The sequence below is a fragment of the Galendromus occidentalis genome, unplaced genomic scaffold (assembly GCF_000255335.2).
Source record: "Galendromus occidentalis unplaced genomic scaffold, Mocc_1.1 scf7180000077474, whole genome shotgun sequence".
In the NCBI taxonomy this organism is placed as follows: domain Eukaryota; kingdom Metazoa; phylum Arthropoda; class Arachnida; order Mesostigmata; family Phytoseiidae; genus Galendromus; species Galendromus occidentalis.
In genome coordinates this window covers 1010283-1030888 of record NW_003805462.1, presented here as the reverse complement: position 1 = coordinate 1030888, position 20606 = coordinate 1010283, and the positions used below count along the sequence as shown (strand labels likewise).

Genomic DNA, 20606 nt, shown 5'->3' with positions numbered 1-20606 from the left:
AGCCTTTTCTATTATTAGAGTGAAGCGAAGCGGAAAATATAGACATTTCCAAGCTTCGAAAAGCTTAGTCATACTTATGGCCTCCTCCCCCGGCGAGTCTAAACCCGTCAAGGCACTCGACTGACACCAGTTAGCGAGCCCAGCGTCTTCCAGGTCGTGCGGTCGTGCTCTGTGGTGTTCGTGATACGTGAGGACGTGTCTCATCGATACTCGCCGTCAATCGAAGCTCGCGTTGCGTCTCGGCGTCCCTCATTAACATGGAGGACACAGAAACGGTCACGCTTCCTGCGCCCGTACCCCACACAGCAGGAGACACGCTGGCCGAGGGTTCTTTCTATCCGCTGCAGAAACACGAAGAGTACGTCGCTCCCAATTACTCGCTATCCCAAGAATCGAAACAACTTGTCCGAGAGATGCAACAGCCGGCTTTCGCTTCGAATCCGACAATGGTGCACATGTTTTACAACGTAAGTATGAGCCGAGCCGCCTGAATGGATTTGGCGATACTCGAAGAGTCGAGCTCGTCATCGCCGAAGCCTCGAAACGCCTGATTGACGGGATGATGCTCGATGTCGCAGGAAACTTCTGACAGGGCTCTGATCCGTGGGGAATGGGGAAAAACCCTGTGTCTGACAACGGAATTTGGTCTCGGTAGAACCTTCATTTTCATGATTCGTGTGCATAAATTACCTCAGCGAGGTACCTACTATGACGTCAGCTACAGGTGCGAGCATTGAGCTCCCGGGGGACAAGCAGTGCCTGAGGGTCGAATCTCGAGAACTCAAGATTGCCTAGCGATGAAATCGGGGGATTCGGAGGGGGTATGCTCTGAGGAGGAGGCTTCAAGAAGCAAGAATTTGCCTTCTGTCTCAGTCCCAGCAAGGAGGCCGTATCGTTCCCAAGATAATTCTGGAACTTTATCCACCTGCTTCCAAAGGGCCGTCGATCATAGCTGGTGAATTTCGCGAACGGTTCATCGGAGGAAACTCGCTATTAAATTAATCGAAAATCGACGCTATCAAACTCTTACTCCTGTTCCGTTCCTCCGCGTCATTCGAGCGGAATGCGTTCCTCGGGCAAGCCTCGGGTACAGAGACCGAATGATTCGAATTCCCGAAGATGCGCAATCTGACAGCGATCTGCTATTTCCGCCCTGCTTCGCGACCGATCGGAGTGAAGAGGCAAACTGGAACAGTTTGTGCTTTCCTTCGTAGATACGACTGGCGAGGAACGAGCAGCCGAGTGTTTGGTTTTAACCCACGAGATCAGTCACACCTTCGATGTGTTCTCCGTCACTGACGCCGTCGTTGTCGGCCGAGCTACTTTCTGCTCAGCCGGTCTCCATATCAGGTCAATACATAAAAGCTCTTGTTTGCGTGGGCGGGCTATGCATCCATTGAAGCGACCAGCTCGGCAACCGCTACCAGGAGCCGGGCTGGTCTTGAGCGCTTGTCAACCCGAACGTGTTCTGGCTTGACGAAGATAACCCGCGCGAGCCCCGGAATCGGAATCGTCATGAAACTGATCCTCCAGACAGGTTCGTATAGAAGGAGCAAAATTACTGCTCAGGCTTCAGACTACACTGTATGGGTTCCGGATCGGGATTTATAAGAAGCTCATTGGCAGAAAATTCCACGGAACACTCGCAAACGAACCTGATCTAGGAAACACCGAAGCGGAAATCGAGGAACTGTTCCCGAGATGGGATCTCGATGGGAGTGGGTCCTTGGAAACATTTCCCCTTGACACCGTCGATCGAGGACAGAGCGCTTCCAATTAATCAGCATCTCTACAACTCCATTCTTTGACCACTGATCCGAATTTCAGCAACGTCTGGAAGCGGTCGAGGAAGAGGCGAAATCCGAGCGACAAGCTCGGGTCAAGGCAGAAAAACGGCAGGCTGAGCTTCGAAGAGAAGTGTCCGAAATAGAGAACCGTCTCGTGGAAGCCGAGCGCAACGAACAGTCTCTTCAAGTGAGGACTTCCATTCTCGAGCACGAATCAGAAATTCGTCGGCCTGAGTTATGTCTTAGGCGTACCGCCAGCCGGTCTTTCCGCTCGCTTAGAGCGCAGAGCCATTTCGCGCCCCAGGTGACTCATAATGAACTGCCCATCCATTTCTGTTTAGGAAATTCTCAAAAGGAAGGAGAATGAAACGCTCAAGATGAGGAAAGATCTCGAGGAGATAAATCTTCAATTCGAGCAGAGCACGTCCGCTTTGCGTAGGAAACACCACGAGGAGATGCACGACCTCACTGACCAGATTGAACAGCTCAATCGATTAAAAGCCAAGTTAGTGAATCTATCCATTCTGTCGAAAATATTTCTTGCCCAGTTTGAGACGTCTCAGATCGAGCGAATCGACCCCGATACGTACCTACCTGCCAATTTTTCTCTTTCAGGATCGAGAAAGAAAAATCGGGACTTAATTCCGAAGTTACGAATTTGACTCAACTCCTCGATCATCACACGAAACAACAGGTTCGGAAAATAATTAAACCTCCTCGCGTCGCAGGTCGTGTGTTCAATCCCTCTCGCTCCCGAAAGTCTGTGGAAAGTCGAAGAGGTTTAGGCCATCATTCATGATTGGAATTCCTACGTTTCGGACATTTCATGTTTATCGTATTCGCGATAGCGAAAACCGACCACATCATCAACAAGTCAGTCGCCTCGGATGAGTTCCTTGCCGTCGTAGGTTGTGGGGAACGCTGCGGTCAGGATACCGCAATCAGATCCTTCCTCATCCGGGGAACCGAAGTGTCCGGAATTCAGAAGCTCCATTCACGAGCTTGTGTGTGTTATTTCTTGGTTTTGAGTAGGCGTACACTTAATTTTATGAATTATCAGAGTCGCACAGTAGGAGAGTGACAACGCGTAACGTGGTTCGATCAACTCTGTTTTTATTGAGAGTGAGGGGTGATTGGCATGCGCAGGGGCGCGAGTATTTCAATGCTTTCTCTGAATGATCTCTTAATGTTAATTGACAGTGTGGAGGGATGTCGCATCCTCGGCGGGCAGCGAGGTTGGGAGGTCGGGAAGCATCTAGAAACCGTCCTCGTTATTTTGATTCCAAGCTCCCAGACGTCGCAGCAATATTCCACGAAGGAATCGATAAAGCAGCGGGGAAACGATTCGAACTTATATATGCACAAGATCTGAGGTATGATCTCAACAAGTTTGCCGAGTATCGCGCCTTTCCTCCCCCTTGGGTTGAGAGAATATTTTCTCGTCATATCCTGCGTACGCTAGAAGAGCCTCCACTTCCCGAGAAAAGTGGTTCCCCGACGCGACGGTGGAAGACTCCTGGACTCGAATCCCGTGGCACGCCGTTGTTCACCACAGAGCCTCGACCGATCATTCGCTGAAGCGTAACAGCGCAACATACTCCTCAAACTCTACCGTGAGGAGTTTTTTAGGGGAGCTCACGTTCTCGCATCGAGAAACTCCGTCCGCCGGCTCTCGCTCTGGGCCCATGAGCATGAGATATACGCCGAGGGCTCTGAGGCTTTTTTCAGCTCTCATGATGATGCATAGATATCATTCGTTGAGTCCGGTTCGAGAGCTCGTGACCGCGAGCTCAGCAGTCCAGCCCCACCCCTCGCTCGAGCCGAGAGAACTCTTTCGCTAATTGCGTGACAGCTTAGTTCCCGGGCGTCTCAGATTGGAAGCCTGAGCCCGACTCGGACGGACTTGTCTCTTTGGATTAAGCTGCGGGAGAAAAGTTGCGATGGGAGAAGGAGGAAAGGAGTTGTTGTTCCTGTCGCGAACTCTATCCCCAACTGGGCGTCCCCACTGTTCTCCTTTTGACAGCTAGGTCGTCCTCGCGACCGCTTACCTCCAGAAGCGCATCTTCATCCGCAATCCTTTGGTCGAGTACTTCTGCAGGAAATTCCCCTCATGTTTTGAAACCCACGTCCAAACTTATCAAGGACCTTAATTCCTTCCACTTCCGACTGACTGGTCCAGAATGGCTTCCCAGCGGTCTTGGAACGCTCTCTTTGAACCATCGGATCTCATTCTGAGGAATACAATCGAAAAGTGATGTGAAATGTCATGGCTTTCCAGGCTCAACTCGAACGTCAAGTGAAGTCGCTGAGCCAACAAAATAATGACCTCCAGCTCCGTTTGGATGAAGCCAATCGAGTGGTTAATGATTTGAACACATCCAAGCAAAAACTGGCTTCAGCCAAAGTCGAACTCGAAGACCGTCTGGCCAAGGTGGGAGCATCTCATCAATAACCTGATGTGAGATGAGCACCCTTCCCGATTGATAAAGATTAATCCACACAATTATTTCTCCGATGTCTAGTCTGAAAACATGTGCAGCGAACTCGGAAAGGCGAAAGGCGCCTTGGCTTGCGAGGCAGAAGACGCCAAGAGGAGGGCCGACCAGGAAAGCAGGGTGAGACTCGGAAGATAATTGTTGAGGGCCACGTGTGTTTTCTCCTTTGCATAGTTTTCATCCGCCGGAAAAATCGAATCTTTCTCGAAGCAGGCGGTGGATGTGAGAAAACATGGGAATCGACTCTGTATTCGTCATGGCCGCAGATGTATGCTGGCGGAGGCTATCCGTCCGAATATGACACTCAGCGGTGTCGTTAGCCAGAACATCGAAAAGAGACGATTCGCATGCGAGGCAGAACGCGAATCTCTCGCCAGCAGCCGGAGATTCGTCGTGATGGGAATCTATTAGGAATCTTCATCACTCGAATTACATTCCAGGAACGGGCTGCAGCCGAAGGACGTCACAGAGCCGCCGAGCATTCCGTGCACAATATGCAAGTTTCGCTTGAGGAAGCGGAAACAGCAATCCAGGATCTCCAGCGACACTTAGCGAAATCCCAGGAGGAACTAGAACATTGGAGAATCAAATACAATGATTTGATCATTCATACTATCCCCCCGCTGGAAGAAGAGAACAAAAAACTCGCCGTGAAACTCCACGAAAGCGAGCAGCTCGTGGAGCACCAGGACGCGAAGGTGAGATTTCCCGCGGACGCATGCACGCGGAAGACGAAAACATTTCGGAGCGTAGGTCTCGGTGGGCTAGACGCACAAAGCAATTTATCGCAGTCGGGGCCATTCAGAACGCGAAAGACCATTTATTCTAAAAGAGTCGAGAGTTCCGGGAAGATTATTCTTCCTCGGGGGAACGATTCTCAAAATCTTCTCAAAACAGATTCGCAAACATCCTCGGAACTCATTCCTCCCTCGGCGAGCTCCGAGGCCGATTTCGTTCTGACCTTGCAACCCGAAGAAACTGATTCTAAGTCGAAGCAGCTTCATAACTTGACAGATGATGTCGAGATGGAATCGAAGAGCGCACCCTCTCTTGTGGTTCCCCCTGGGGGGAATAGCTCGAGACTCCGAGACTCGATCCACAGAAATTCTCAGAGATCCTGCTAACACGACAAAAGCACGTCCTGAATCCTTAATCTCTGTCTGTCCGATTTCAGATCTCGAATCTCGAGAAAGTTCGTTCGCAGTTGCAACACGAGCTGGAAGATAGTAACGCACGATGTGACAAACTTCGGAACGATTGTATCGCCTACGAGAAGAAACAGAAGGCCTTCGATAAGATCATCGCAGAATGGAAAGTTAAAGTGGAAGATCTAGCGGCCGAGCTAGATGCCTCCCAAAAGGTTAGCATTCCCCGGAAAGCTCTGCATGATCTCATGATGGATGGTGGCTATCGGAATTTCATCAGTATTTCCCCTTCGATACCCATGAAAAAAATTCTAGGAATGCCGGAACTACTCAACGGAGCTCTTCAAGACGAAAGCTGCCTACGACGAAGCGCTCGAGCACATCGAAGCTCTCAAACGGGAGAACAAGAATCTCCAGGACGAACTGAAGGAGGTTCTGGATCAGTTGGCGGAGGAAGCTCGAACGATTCAGGAACTGCAGGCAACACGAAAAAGAGTAGAAAACGAAAGAGACGATGCTATCGCTGCCTGCGAGGAAGCCGAAGCGACCATCGAGCAGCAAGAAAACAAGGTAATGCCATTTTCCTTCTTTCTGCAGGAAAGAAGAAAAAGGCGCAGACGTTCCCGATGGGGCGCGTGCTGAACTGCTATCCCAATATCCTCCCCTCTTCCTGGCCACGTTCTCCTCCCTCAATCGATTGAATCTGGAAACAGAGAAACGATAGAGTTCCTTGGTGCCCGATTGCTCCTGTTCCCCAAGTGTGGCTCGTCGGAACCGACGAATGATCCCGCGGCTTTTCCGAGTAAAATACTTCTTTTATTGAACTCTGTTGCATTTCGGTTGTAGCCAGGCACGAGCGATCTCTGCTGCCGAAATCCGGAATTCCTATTATTCCTTCCTTGCGAGTTTCGGATGGGGGACACCAGACGCCATTCCTCAGTGGGACCGGAATATTTCCTCAGGAATAAGGCAAACAATTGATTTCACAGCTTTTGCGGGCCGAGCTCGAGAAGGAACAAATCCGCCAGGATTGCGCGAGACGCTTGCAGGAGAAGGAAGAACAATTCAACGAGGTTCGCAAGAACTTCCAAAAAGCACTGGATCAACTACAAGCCGCACTCGAGTCGGAGGCTCGTGGCAAAGCCGAGGCTTTGCGACAGAAGAAAAAACTCGAAATCGACCTCAGCAAGCTCGAAATTGAGCTCGACAACGCCAACAAAGCGATATCTGAAGCGCAGGCCACGATAAAACGATACCAAGACACCGTGAGATTTCAATTGCGATTCGACTCTGATGATCACCGATTTTCTCAATGATCGACTGCGTCCGGAATGCTCAAGAATGTTTTTTTCCCGTCTGCAGGTTCACGAATTACACAACACTCTCGAGCAAGAGCAGATCGCGCATGACGAAGCACGCAAGGCATACACGGCTGCCGAGCGCCGTTATAACCAGACACGTTGCGAACTCGAGGAAACAAAACAGCTGTATGACCAGTCCGAACGCGGGAGAAAAGCTGCCGGAGCAGAAGTAGAGGAGCTCCGAAACCAAGCGAACGAAAACGCCGCCCTCATCGCCACTCTCTCGCTGCAGAGGAGGAAACTCGAAGGAGAGTTGGTTGCTCTGCAGGGAGACCTCGAGGAGACGATTGTCGCGCTGAGGAATCAAGAGGAGATTTCAAAGAAAGCCATGGTGGACTGTGCGCAGCTAGCGGATAGTCTCGCTCAGGAACAGAATCATTCGTCTCAAATGGAGAAGCAAGTTAAGAACATCGAGCATCAGATGCGCGAACTCCAACAACGACTCGACGACGCTGAAGCCGCTGCTCTGGCCGCCGGGAGGAAACAGATCGCCGCGCTTGAGGCCAAGTGTCGCGAGGCCGCTGTCGACTTGGAGAACGAGAAGAGGAGACACGCGGACACTGCGAAAAACTATCGAAAAGACGAGCGACGCATCAAGGAGCTCATGTTTCAGGCAAGAGAACTGTTTTCAATTATTTCCTGTTGCGAAATTTCCATTTTAAGTCGTTTCCCGTCTGCCCGATTTTTTCGGGAGGTCGGACCGGGAGCAAGATACGAGCTTCCGGTGGGTGGAACATATCGTTTCTGACATCGCCCGTGCTCTGCAGGTTGAAGAGGATCAAAAACACCACCAGCGACTCCAGGACGTTGTAGAGAAGATGCAACATAAACTCAGGGAATATCAGCGACAGATCGAAGAAGCAGAGGAAATTGCATCGATGAACATTGCGAAGTACCGCAAGTGTCAGCAGGAACTCGAAGATTCCGAAGCTCGAGCCGCTAGTGCCGAAAATAATTTGGCCAAGTTCCGCGCACGTCAGGCGCAGCGAGGCCAAAGTCCAGAACTTTGAAAATGAAGAATTCGAAATCGTTGGAGCGGCCCTCGTCACGATAAATAATTGTCAAAGACGTTCAGACGTCAGGGCGACTGCGTAACGCTTCCCGCTTCTATTTTCTCGCAGCTAATATGAAACGACATGGCGCCTCTCGATGATCTCTGAGATCTTTGAATGTTGATAACTTCATGGTATGGATGAGTCTAGTTGCTGGGAACAGATGATAAATATTCATACGAAAGTTGTGCTGCATTTTGAGCAGTTGTGCGTACAATCTAGAGCAATGGAATAAAGTTCGCTGCCGGAATCTGATAATTTCCTACATTAGCTTGTTGCTCCCTCGACCAAGACTCCCCGTCCCCGCGCTGCGGTCCGTAGGGCTTCGAGTGGAGGATCATCATCGGAGATTCGTCGCCCGCCCCTTAGAGATTGCGCTGGAACGGCCTTGAAATTCCCCCTCCCCCGCATTCATGAAACGAGAGTTCTGGATCCGCCTTAGTTTCGAAAGATCGTATGCTGCGATGCCCCCCGACTGCTGATTATTATAGAAGCAGTTCTTCAAGGATTCACGATGAACACGAAGTAATGGTGCATATGTACAAAGAAGTTTATTCACAGACAAACTCCTCATCCGCTCTTTCGCCTTGTAGAAAAAAAAACAAGAGTCTAATCGGATTTTCAAATTCCTTGCCTTCTGCTTCCAGGAGTATGTTCGCCAGCTCGAAGCACTAGCTCATTCCATTATTCAAATCCGATTCTGTTTCTTCTCGACCCGAAGTCTACTTGACTGACTACGATCCGATGTCTGCGTGGACATCTAGAACTCGTTTCCTTATGCGTTCTCACTCCTGGCCTGACTAAATTCTTTGCTACGACCATATATTTTAATTCAACTATTCACAGGTATTTTCATTGGATCCTCCTCACCGAGTAAATACTCAACGGATCATCTATATCCATACTGATATCGGGATAATGACCCAAGTTGTCAGATCCCTGATGATGTTGATGATGATGATGATTTCCGTATTCGTATACCGCATTTACAAACCATGAACAGACTTATATCTGTCGTTTTGTTCGACAGCTAATCGACGCTTCAATCTGAGTGAGAAAAGAGGGGGAAGATTTCGCTAACATACGAGAGAGTTCCAGAGGAGCAGATGCAGGGAAACAAGGCGTGCATATTGAGGAACTTCAGAGAGTTCTGAGGGGGAGAAAAACTCAGTTCCACTCGGAAGGAACGTAAGACGTCGACTCAGTATGGGCGAGATGGCTCATCGAACAAAGGATCCATAAGCGGGAAGTGCCGCCGAGATGGGAAGAGAGGGGAGTCAGAATTGAGATTATTATTATCGAACTTCTTTGTTCATCTTATCGCATAATCAGCGGATCGCTCCGCGTACTCCACGTAGAAAGAATACAAATCTGCATAGAAAGCTGGAAATGGGCTAGTAACACGTCGACGAAGCACGTTTCTAGTTTAGGTAGGTGTTGTCTTCGTCTTGTTTTCAGTATTTTGTTCCTACAATTTTGTTCGTCATCTTCGTTCCATCTCGATCCTCCAACTCTCTCTGTTTCACGGAAACCCATCGATCACGATTCTTTTCTTCCGCGGGAGACTTTGCCGCTTTCGGTTTGATGAGAATCGGTGCGCAATTCATAAATAATGTTCATCATCTAACACGTGATTTCTTCGTCCGCAGAATCCCATCCCGCAATCCCGGTCTCGCGCGATTCCGTCAATCTCCTCGAACTTCTCTAAGTCGTCGAATGATTGAAACTCGAGAATGACTGACTGATTGATTGATTGCCCGCTTGCTTGATCCATAGACAAACTTTAAGCTACAACAATTGAACCCATAAGTTTTTCGCCATGTGTCAAATGGCTTTTTTCCCACCGCAGCCGGGATATCTAGCGGCCGCTGGTGTTGAATAATTTGAGGTCCGAATCGCCGGATGTGTCCGGCTACCGCTGTTCCCGCCGCTGCTCGAACTGCTACTACTGCTACTGCTACTCGAACCCACGCTGCTACTGGAACCGTTGCCGTTGCTACTATTACAGCTACTGCTACTGTAGGCCGGGTTCAGTCTCGACGAATACGCGGTGTTCGGCGTGAATGGACTCCGATTTGGCGGGGGTTGGACGCAGTTTTCGTGCGGAGGGTGCTTACGACCGTGGTGGCTGTGTGGCAAGGGATCGTCATGGGGTCGTGATCTCACATGCTGAGGTAAGTTGAACGCCAAGTCACGGCGCGTGGAGCTCGACCGTATCTGCGCGTCTCTCGAGGCGTGTTTCTGTCGTTGCTCGACCTTCTCAGGTGCGTAGATCGGACTAGCGCTCGGAGACGTCCGTACGTGTACGTACACGGCAAGGCTGTCGTCCGTCGATGACTGTACGCACTGCGAGTAGCCCAGGGAGGGGACCTGGAAAATTGGGACAACCCATGATTAGGCGGCGGAATCTCCTCCACGTGTGTTTAGGAAACGGGATAAGAAAAGCTCCCAGACTCGCTCCGGGAGAGGGGGATTCCCCATGGATCCGGTGAGACGTACCTTCTCGTAGACGTGGTTGGTCCTGCAGCAGGAACTCGAGCCCATTTCCGGAGGTGTGAGACAGTCGGTGTCCGAGTTGGCAGTCGCACCGCTGGCGGTAGATCTGACAGACGACTCCGATGAGGCGTTTGAAGAGGTGGGTGGCGACAACGATGGTGCGCGGGAATTCGTTGGAGATTCAGACCAGCCGGGCGAACCTTTCATCAACGGTACCAGAACCACTGCAAGCGAAAATGGTGCACTTCCTTATTGAGGAGAACGGAATTTTCTTCGCCAGCGCCGGCCGCTGAAAGACGGGCTGGCCTACCGGCGACGATGGCAGCGAACGAGCGCATAGTTAGCAAGCACAGTGTCTCCTATCCCGTCTGCCTATCGTTGGGCGGTCGGTGCTTTTTACGGCTCCACAGATCAAGGTCCACTCACACAGTCGCTCACACACACACGCACGCACACCGACCGCCGTGGTTCTTGTCAACATCTCTGCTGCGGCCTCTGCCATTTTCGCAAGCTTCTATACAGTCGAAGCCACCGGTTCCGTGCCCGCTGCTGGTTCGGTAGCTCTCGTAGCGAGCGTGCTCCCTCGTTTTGTTCGAGCGATGTTCCCGGGTCATCCCCGTGAACCATGTGGAGGACGCTACGGTTCTCTTGCTCTGATTTCCAAGTCAGTTCAAACCCTTCCAGACACCGAGAAATTCGACCGCGGTGACTTGAGACCGTAAAACCAATTCACTCACTCATCAAGCCAGCAAGCGAGCGAGCGAGTGGCCGGCGGCCGGTCGGCCGGCGAGCCGTCCGTCTGACTCGATCAAATTAAACGGTGTCGGAAAGACCGAGTAGCTATTGGAAGTCGCCGGCGGCCAGGATTCGAACGGAGTTTTATTCTTTCTGCGTGACTGACCTTTGTCAGGTCGAGCGTAAGAGGCTCGCTTTCACACCGACCGACCGACACGACTCGCTCGACGAGCGAGTGGATAGGTCTCGTCTACAAGAACTACGTGGTACCGATCCCGAAATATATTCCAGAGCTTTTTTCCGCCGTCTTCTGGCTTCCTGCACAAGATCGTTATGGTCCGGATGTTGACAGATATTGTATTCCCTGTTCCCGCAAGCAGTCGTGGAAAACAACCGAAGCTCCCTATTCACTTCGTACCGTACGCGTCTTCCGTGACATTTGTCTGAGACCCGATATTTTCCTCGTTAGTTCCTCCTCCAAAGGTCTTCTCCTCCCTAGGGGAAAAAATTTCCCTCCCACGTCTGTGACCTCAGCAAGTAATGACGTGCGACCGAACGAACTGTTGATTTCAATCATGTTTGGATGGGGGGTGAGCTTTTCGTACAACATCCCCGTCAAACGCTCGCGTCACAAACGTCGACTCCCCGGTTTTCCCCCAACGATGTTTATCTTGTTCCTCGATCAGCCGAATGTTATTCTTTACTTTTCTGCTCTTATACTCTAGACGACTCCCTGCATGCGGCACAAATACCAGATGAACGTCACGCCCGAACGGTCGGCGTTTCGAAACGGCACGCTCCGCCAGCAAGCGTTTTCCATTCATGTCGTATCGTCGAGCAAAATTCTAGACGGCGGCTAGACAGCCGAACAATGAGTGACTCATCTGTTACTCAGAACAAGTTGGCTGACTGACTGTTTGGCTCGAGTCGGCTCGATCCGACTAGGCCAACCGCCCGCCCGCCGCTCGACGGACAGACCACCCGACAAACCAACCATCCAGCTAGCTAGCCAGCCAAGCAGCCGAACGCTGGACCGACTAGAGAGTTGCTTAGTTTGCTGTTCGGCAGTCTGGCTGACCGACTGATCGACCGTGCGTCGTCGTGGTACAGCTAAGCCGTCGGACTAGAACAGCTGAATACTTCTCTGATTGTTTATTCTCATTGTGGGCGCTGGCGTCGGTCGACGCCGTCGTCGACATCATCCCTCAGCCACAATGCGATTCCACCTTGACGACAGGCAACGACCCAGGTCGTAACCATCGCAAACCAGAATGAGCACCGTGCATTATGTGCGCATTTCCGTCTGGCTCAGTCGCCTGACCTCCGTGTCAGGTCGACTCTGCGCGGACTGGGCTCAGCAGTCCCTCCCTCCGTGGAATTTCCGAGTCCGGGATAGTGCCAGAGACCTACATACGATACAGCGTTCTCGATTTGTGACTTATGCATCTTCTGACCAGAAGCTCACGAATAACGTACTCGCGCGTCTCAATCGATTACGCAATTGAGGCGGATTTCGATCATCATACGATTTTGAAATCTCTGCGAACATCCGAGCGACCGACCGTATTTTTTCGGGCGAGCAGACTGTTTGCCCCACGGTAGATCCGCTGGGTGTCGTGATGCCGTAGTCGGCGCTCAGACAGACAAGAAATCGGATCCGTCAACCTTGAAACTGTAAAGGCTCGCTTGTCTGGGCTAGCGTCTTCTGTTTCGACGCTACTTTCAGCCGCAGCCCGATTTTCGAGGCGCTCATGTGGATACAGACCACTCAAATGCGAAACGATCTGTAGATTTCTCCCCGGTGGATGAACGTCGAGCACCGATGCTCGAGTTCCTAGACGGAGCAGTCGGATGGCCCGAGGAACCCCGAACCCGGGCTGAGTTCTTTTCTCATTTCCCATCAAACGTTCGAGGGTCTCCAGCGAAGCTTCGTTGGCGACGCAAAAATCGGTTTTCCATCGGAAACCTCTTCCGTTGGAACGGCAGTCTTTCAGCCACGAGAAGAGCCGGTCGAAGTGCCAGAAGGTCGCCGCGTCAACAATTCATGAGAAGTCGATCGACCACAAAAAAAAGTTGCGCCCCGATCGTTCGAAATCAGGCCATATCCAGCACGCATTGACCCCTTGTTGCGGACTGACGTTCTTTTCGTTCAAAGAACGTCAAATACTTCGACGGACGGGTGTTGCCGCTTCGCTTGCGTCTTTCGTCTCAACCGAACCACCGACAGACCATCAACACGGCGAACGTCGGGCAGACTCGACGCTATTCGACTGCCCACCGTCTGTGGGTCAACGTCGGGCTACCAACACGTCCGCTCGACTGACGGTCCGATTGTCCCAGTGCCTTGCGCAAAGTTGACCTATAGACCAAGTGTCCGTCGTCTATATGAATCGGGTTCTCTCACAAAGGCACGAAGCAGCGAGTTGCCGTGCCATGGACTCTGAATTCTAGAAGTTTCCTGCTGCAGACGATTTCTCGGACGGGAATTTCTCACCCCCACACAGCGAATTCACGAAATCAACTGAGGTCCGGGCCCTGAGGTCTGGCACGAGGGGGGGGGACCCGGATCCAGAGTCGAAAAACGCCACATCTCCTCGTCACGAAGAGGATCTATCCGCCGAGTTCTCGCTAGAAATATAACGGAGCCGGGCACGGGGGGAGAGGGGGGGTTACGCTCGACTCTCAGACGAGGGTCGCTTATTCACAAGGGGTCCTGGGGACTGGCGATCGGTCGTAGGCCGGTGCGATGCCAAAACCGCTCTCGAAAGGGTACTTCTTTCTACGTGAACGGTTTCGTGGCAACCAGCCCGAACGCCGCGGAAAGGAAGAGTGAACGGACTCCTCGATCGACTCCCTGTCCAGCTGGCGAGACAGCGACAAGTATTCCCAAGGTAATTCATTCGCGAGAAAAGGAATTTCTTCTACTGATGCACTTTGACCTCACTTACTCACTCAGTGAAAGAGTCACTGACTAGCTGTTTGTCTGGATGTCCTCATGTAGAGATTCTTGCGTATTTGCTTATGAGTCTTTGTCGTCGGTCGGTCGTCTCGAGCAGCATCGCGCCTGTCGGTCGGACCGCCGGCTGGCCTGTCGATGCATCCCTGTTGCTCGTCGGTTGAAAAAACCGCTATCTTCAAAAGAGATGATCGCTGATTGATACGCGCTCTCTGATTGAATGATATGAGCACGAGCAGCCTAACAGGGAACACGTTATTTGTTTATGCCCGTTAGAATCACGACCCAAAACTTTACGAGCGGCCACGACGCCCTGGAAAAATCGTACCCGGGCCGATCTACGTCTCGGAAAGACGAACGCCAGCCTTGGTGTTCGCAGAAGACTGCCTGATTTCCGCAGAGATTCCCCGCTAATCCAGACGTCACAACCTTCAGGTGATATTAGCGACGCTTTTCTGCTTCAAGCGAAATTTGCCAAGACCGCTCACGAAAACACCCGCATCCGCACCGCTCAAGATAGAAGAACATCGAGGAATATTTGCTTAGCACTTGAACACCTCGCCAGTGGACACTCACTGTACTAGAGCGGAGATCCGCGATGGAATCCTCTACTAGAAGGGATGATGTCGACTTCTTGTCGTTCCTTCGACGATGGTGCACATTTTCAAGTCGTCGCAGAGCTGGCTGAGACGTCGAAAAACAACACAGATGGCACAGAGAACAACGAGAATGAGAATCCCGGACTGAAGTGGACACTTCCGCACGGAATGAATTCCTGCGTGCTGATAACGATGAGCGACTAGAGTTCGCTGGACCGTGGAGATGCTCGAACGCGGTCGCCTCTCACGCAATAGACTCCTTCACGACTCCGTCGATCCGAGATCACTCCATCAACCAATCGAGCACCTGATCGATAGACGAAGAGATCAATCGAACACTCACTCAGTTTCCTCGGAAACAATTCGAACGTTCCAAGCGGTTTGCACAATCGACGATGCTTGAGATTCTCGTGGGTAAGCTGTCGAGTTCACGGCGAGAACTTGAACTTCGGGCCGAAATTCAAACACCCGGCAGGGGTGGTCTTGCTCTCAGCTGATTGACACTCGAAGAGCTCAGCGTAGGCTTCCTGCAGCTCGGAGCGGTTTCGTCTCGTGATTCCCACCGTTTCGCTTTTCAGCTTACGCTCCGACGGCGAGCGTTCAAAAAACTTCGGCCGAACAATTCTGATTATCGTGGCACGTGCGACGTCGATGCGCCAGCCCTGCCAAGCAGCCCAGCGAGCTTTCGTCCGACCGGCTATCGCCTTGTCTGTCGGCTATCGGCTGGACGGTGTGCTCGTTCGCTCACTCGCTCGCTTGCTCACTCACTCGGTCGTCGGCGTACCGTTCGCTGCCTGCTTTCCAAGCAAGCGGCTAGCTCTCCAGCCAGCCAGCCAGTCTAACAGCCAGCTAGCTAGCCAGACACAAGCAACCAACCCTTACCATCGGGCGAGCGGATGGTTGGGTGAGCGTGCGTACCGGCTGGCTTCCTTGCCTGGCTGTCTGTCTGCCAGCGGCGGACAGTCGGGCCGGCCGGCCGGCGAGCAGGCAGTCAGCCAGCCCGCTTTCTAACCAAGCGGCTAGTCAGCGAGCTTGCCTCCTTGCCAAGCGGTTGGACGGACGGACAGACGGCTGGCTGGTGGACAGACGTACGAACGCCTGGAAACACCGACAGACACACAGCCAACCGGTCGGCAGACAGTCCGCAAGAGCAGCGGTACAGCAACCTTAGCTCTCCTCCCTGCTTGGAAACCCTCTCCCGCTCCGTAACCTTCCCCTACTCAGACGGACTATCACCGTCTAGCCGGCCGGCCAGACAGACAGAAAGACATTCAGTCACTCAGTCAGTGAGTCAGTCGGCCAGTCAGCCACTCAAGTGATTCGACGAGCGGGCGAGTTATAGGGTATGCAACGCGAATATCCTCGCGACACATCGGCCGCTGACGCTGATCAAGATAACAATACGATACGTGGGCTCGATGAAAAGTAAAGCTCTCCGAGTAGGCGTCGAATCAAGTTGCGGGAAAAGTCAATGATACCGGGAGTCGAAGTTGGACGCGAGAGTTTGGGATCAACTTGGAGTTGCGAACTTCTGCGCCAATCGCGTCTTCTCCCTCTCTGTCCTTCTGGAGTGCCTGAGATCACTCGTTAATGGAGAGTAGTCAAAGTATCCACTGCTTCGATGGTACACGTGGTACCGTCGAATACCCCCCCCCCCTCTGTGCCGATGGCGCCGAGCCAGAGGTTCAGGGTGGAAGACTGGGAAACCATTCGGATCAACTACCTTACATTGCCTATGGAGGATTCGAGCAGAAGTGGAGCAGAAGTGTCGCGGATTCATCGGCCGGCTCTCACTCAAACAGCTATACTCCCAACGCTCTCGGGGAGAATTACAACTGACTGAGTTCCGGAAAAATTCCCGGGAAATTCGATTCGTCCGACGAATAGACTTTTACCGCGCATTTTCCTTGTGAGCGCCGGTCTCGGCGATTTCTGTAATAAATCTCTGGGAGACGTATCATAATATTATAATCATCGATAATCTCTGGATTGCGAATACGGTCTCAGGCTGGGTATATTGTGAAATAATCCCGCATGATTGGAAAGCGCGCGAGTCCCCGAGAATTAACCAGCCGAAGGAAAACAGGGACTAGCAGAGATAGGCTTCCACCTCGGACAAGAAGAAAATCGGACGAAGGATCTTGTATAAGTTTTGAATCTATTGTAGGAGGAGTTCTCATCGAGGATCATTCCCTAGCTGGCCGAACAGAAAACCGAACGTCGAAGTATCGTTTTCTTTCTTGCTCAACGCTGAATCCAGCCAATAAAGGTCCAGGTATACAAGCTTGCGGATTCCTCTCTACTCGAAACGTCGAGATTCGGTCTTCCTTCTGGTTCCGAAAGAGTTCACATCGCGAATCTCGATCGCTTTGCGATCTACCCTTTTCCGGCTGCCCTTCCCCTCCCTCGTCCCCCCTCGAGTTTTTTCTCAGGCATCTTCTTTTCCATCTCCCATCCGCTCATTCTCCCTTTCCCGTTTCCCTGTTTTCCCCCTCCTTGATTTTCCTCCACTCCTCCCTTTTCTTCTGAGTCAGCAATACTTGGACAAGAGCGGCGGCTGCCGTAGACCGGTCTGCGCCCGTCGCCACCGACAGGCTTCCTTCCTTGTCCGGGGCTTAGTTTTTACCCCATTACGCCCCTCTGAATCCGACGCCCCTGGACGTCATGTTTCATCCTCTTCCACCCTCTATATACGCCCGAAGCGCAGACGGTCTCCATCGGGAACCGAAACGGTGTTCCGATGGAGAAGGCCGTCCCCATCGGGTGGTATATAGAGATTTCTCACTCAGCTTGGTGAGCAGAGGGGATAGACTGGTTGAGCATTGCGGAGGATTCTCAGGAGCAGGGAAAGAGACCCGAGTGTCAGGGAAGAGGGGAGTTCGAGTAGCTGACAACGACTCCGAGGGTCCTCAAGTGAACGGAAAAGGGGGGAAGCAGGGGAGAAGTAGACAGTAGGGAAGAAGTAGACGAAAATCCTCACGGGCACGATAAGACGCCGACAAGACAGAAGAGAGCTGTTCCTTACAAAAAGACATAAACAGATTTTTTATAGGAGCAGCAGAAGACATGGAACGTTGCAGGGCCTCGACTCCGAGAGCTGCAGACCGTGTGACGTCACTCCAAGGTCGCCAGCCAGACACGCGCTCTTACTCCGCCAGACAGACACCCGAGCAACCGAAGGCCGATGAACTCGTCTGTCTGCCGGCCGACCGGCTCGTCTGTCGCTCGGCTGTTCCGCTCGGTGCTTACCCGACCTTTTCCCACCATGTTTTTTTCATCCAGCCATGGGTCCCGGGTGCATGGGAGGGAGCTCCGCCGAGGGTCGTCCTCAGTCTGGAGAGACCGCAGGTAAATAAATGACACACAAGCGAGTAACCGTAGCTTCCGAGGGAACAGAGTTTGGTCGAGTCGTGCCGAAAAACAGCGGAGGTTCTGTTCCGAGGGGAATACGTCCGGCCGAGGCAATTCCAGGTGCCTTGATTGGAATGGTCAGCTGTCCGCGGGGCAATGAGTGACGTCACGGCTTTCGGGCCGGCTCCAGAAGCCTTCACCGCAGTCAGGAGTCGTCTGTGCTCATTGGCACGCTCGAGCGTAAACTGCTGTGCCAGAGCTTTTGTAATTAGATGGTGGTCGCGGCTGGGCGGTTCCGCTCGGGGAAGAGCATCGGCGTTTGATTAGAACTTCAGCGAACGCTTGCGGCTCAATATTACGCATCAACTCTGAGTTCGACTTGATTATTATGCTTCACAGAATGTTTATCCTCTCGGCTTATCCAACATTCTTGTTCGTCTGCCTAGAGCGTCTGCCTCAATTGATTGGGCTCGCTAGTTAGGAACCTTCAGTATACAGCTCCGATTGCTCAGGGTGTTCGACTGACTGAATTGATTTCATCTTCTGTGAGCCCTGATTCCGTTCCTCCAATGTGTACTCCGCGCAAAGAGCGGACTAATTGGCGGAAGCTCCAATCGAATCGGATGTGAACAGAGAAATGGCGATCCGGGAAAAAATCTCCCGGCATGAATGAGATCAGGGTCGGAATATCGAGAATCGTGTTGTAGGAGGAAGTCGTAGTAGGAGCAGCCGGGGAAGCTCATTTCAGACACTGCCTGATGTCGGATAATTACATCCGCTACGTGTCAGCAGAGTTTCGAAAGGATCTTGCGAACGCACTTGTGAATGGACTCGTAATGGGAGAGCCTGTAAGGTCAGAGAACAATATTTGCCCAGCAGAATCAATCTCCGAGTCCGCAGGTCGCACTCCGAGAGCGGAGAATAATGATCGAACAGAGCGAGACTCGTGGGATGAGGTCGCAACCATGGTGAAGGTTTCAGGGAGCCGAAAGTCCGAAGGTTCAGTCGTTTTCACCCCTGATTTGGCCCCATTCGTCACCAGCCTCCTGTTCGCTGGTGATTTGCTCGATCGAGGAGAATCGCAGCGTTCTCAGTCGGTGCTGGGAGCATTTCGAAACAGTCGAATCACTCCGCTCCGAGAAGACTCCCAGTTATGATAAATGGGGCCTGTCTGTCGAACCTCTGGTGATTTCCAGCTTCTCAAGGCTGAGCCAGACCTCTGTCGGTCGGACTCGGTACACTGCACCGGTATCGACCAATCGAAGTCTTCGTTCGGACCGCCTGCGTTTAAATTATTTGCGAAGTACATTTTTAACGCGAATATGCTGATGGATTCGGGAAGCAGCGAAAGCAACTGCGCGGTACGCTAGAGATAATAACACTCAGACACGAACGTTTATCGGCTGGAAATCTCCCACATGCTCTTGGACAGGATGCGAGGAAAATAAAATATATGCAAGTGGAGGAAGACTGGCAGAAGCATCCAGACAACATGCCTTCACCGTCACTTTGTTGGATCGGTCGGCTAGACTGTCGAGCGAGAAGACGTAGCGAAGAGAAACAAATATCTGTCTAGACGCTCAGAGGCCAATGGACTGGGCAGACGGCGGATTAGTTCGGTCCTCCAGTTCTAGTTGGATGCACAGCAGCCGACCAACCGACCGACCGACCAACCGTCCGGCAGACCAGTCGGCTTGCCAAGTAGCCTGCCGTCGTGCGTTGTCGTTGAGCGGATGCGTAGATCAGCAAACGAACACGGATCTCCACAGAGACCTCGAAGGCTCCGCCGGTGAGAAAGTGGTGGGGTCGAGAAAATTCTTCGTCTCGTGGAGTATTCTCTGCACACGACGAAACTGTATTGAAACCATCGACCGATCAAATGCCGAGACCGATTGTCGACCCACCCTCAAGCGAATCAGCGATCTCGTTAGGAGAGTAATCACTCTTTCTGATAAGGGAGCGTCCCACCGACGCGACGGTGGGAACATCCTTGCCGTATAAAGTCTATATAAAGAACGATGAGGATAGTGATCGTGATTCGTCAGGCTGCAATCGGAATCGCCCCACATTTTTTCATTGAGCAGACTTCATATGTATATGGATTGGCGGATGGCGGTACGTGGCCGTTGACCCCGTTTTTAATTGGAATCTTCTGAAGTGCTCACACGTGCTTGACATTGAAAAGGACGCCCTGGCGGTTGTTGCTCCGGAAAACCAATCCGACCAGCGTAGAGCGAGACATGGAAAAAATCAGCGGCTGGGGAACAATATCAGGAGCAAGTGTTTATTTCTATTATATTTCTAGTCCGGTCCCTTCAGCGCTTCCTCACTAAGCGAGGCTCTAGGATGGCGTCTTTCATAAATAGAGGAAAGCGGCAGCCAGGGAACGTATTTCGCTCGACGTGACCGATTTCCATAGCCAATCCCCTATGAACAACGATAGCGAAATAATTCGGATGCCTTCGTTCCTCATTCTGCTAATGTCTGATGCCCACTGCCCGTATCGGGATGTTCCGCCTCGTTCACTGGGAACACGCAAGGGGATATCCTCGGAGGGAATGACGAAAGTCCATCGATCGAGTCGTCTCCGTGACCGCGATGAAATCGAAACTCAAAACTGTCGACTAAT

General features: G+C 52.0%; 2 protein-coding genes across 2 annotated transcripts; one reads left to right on the top strand and one right to left on the bottom strand.

Annotated features, from left to right (window-relative positions):
- Positions 1 to 257: 257 nt before the first annotated feature.
- On the top strand, positions 258 to 7923 carry LOC100901553 (myosin heavy chain, muscle-like). Its single transcript, XM_003744777.2, has 12 exons — positions 258 to 467; positions 1828 to 1974; positions 2129 to 2292; positions 2403 to 2481; positions 4066 to 4218; positions 4310 to 4402; positions 4723 to 4980; positions 5457 to 5642; positions 5743 to 5997; positions 6417 to 6692; positions 6790 to 7401; positions 7556 to 7923. Exons 1-12 carry the CDS (start codon positions 258 to 260, stop codon positions 7796 to 7798), a joined length of 2676 nt encoding a protein of 891 aa, XP_003744825.1. The 3' UTR covers positions 7799 to 7923.
- Positions 7924 to 9416: 1493 nt separating this feature from the next.
- Positions 9417 to 14879, bottom strand: LOC100906219 (uncharacterized protein DDB_G0271670). The gene is made up of 3 exons (XM_003744725.2): positions 14604 to 14879; positions 10340 to 10560; positions 9417 to 10210 (listed from the first exon to the last, which is right to left on the bottom strand). Coding segments are annotated over exons 1-3 (768 nt in total). The 5' UTR covers positions 14605 to 14879; the 3' UTR covers positions 9417 to 9664.
- Positions 14880 to 20606: the final 5727 nt, after the last annotated feature.

Coding starts and splice junctions, on each gene's coding strand:
- LOC100901553 (XM_003744777.2), top strand. CDS start 258: ATGGAGGACACAGAAACGGTCACGCTTCCTGCGCCCGTACCCCACACA. Junction 4,403..4,722: donor GGGCCGACCAGGAAAGCAGG/GTGAGACTCGGA, acceptor ATTACATTCCAG/GAACGGGCTGCAGCCGAAGG. Junction 6,693..6,789: donor TAAAACGATACCAAGACACC/GTGAGATTTCAA, acceptor TCCCGTCTGCAG/GTTCACGAATTACACAACAC.
- LOC100906219 (XM_003744725.2), bottom strand. Junction 10,211..10,339: donor CCAACCACGTCTACGAGAAG/GTACGTCTCACC, acceptor CCAATTTTCCAG/GTCCCCTCCCTGGGCTACTC.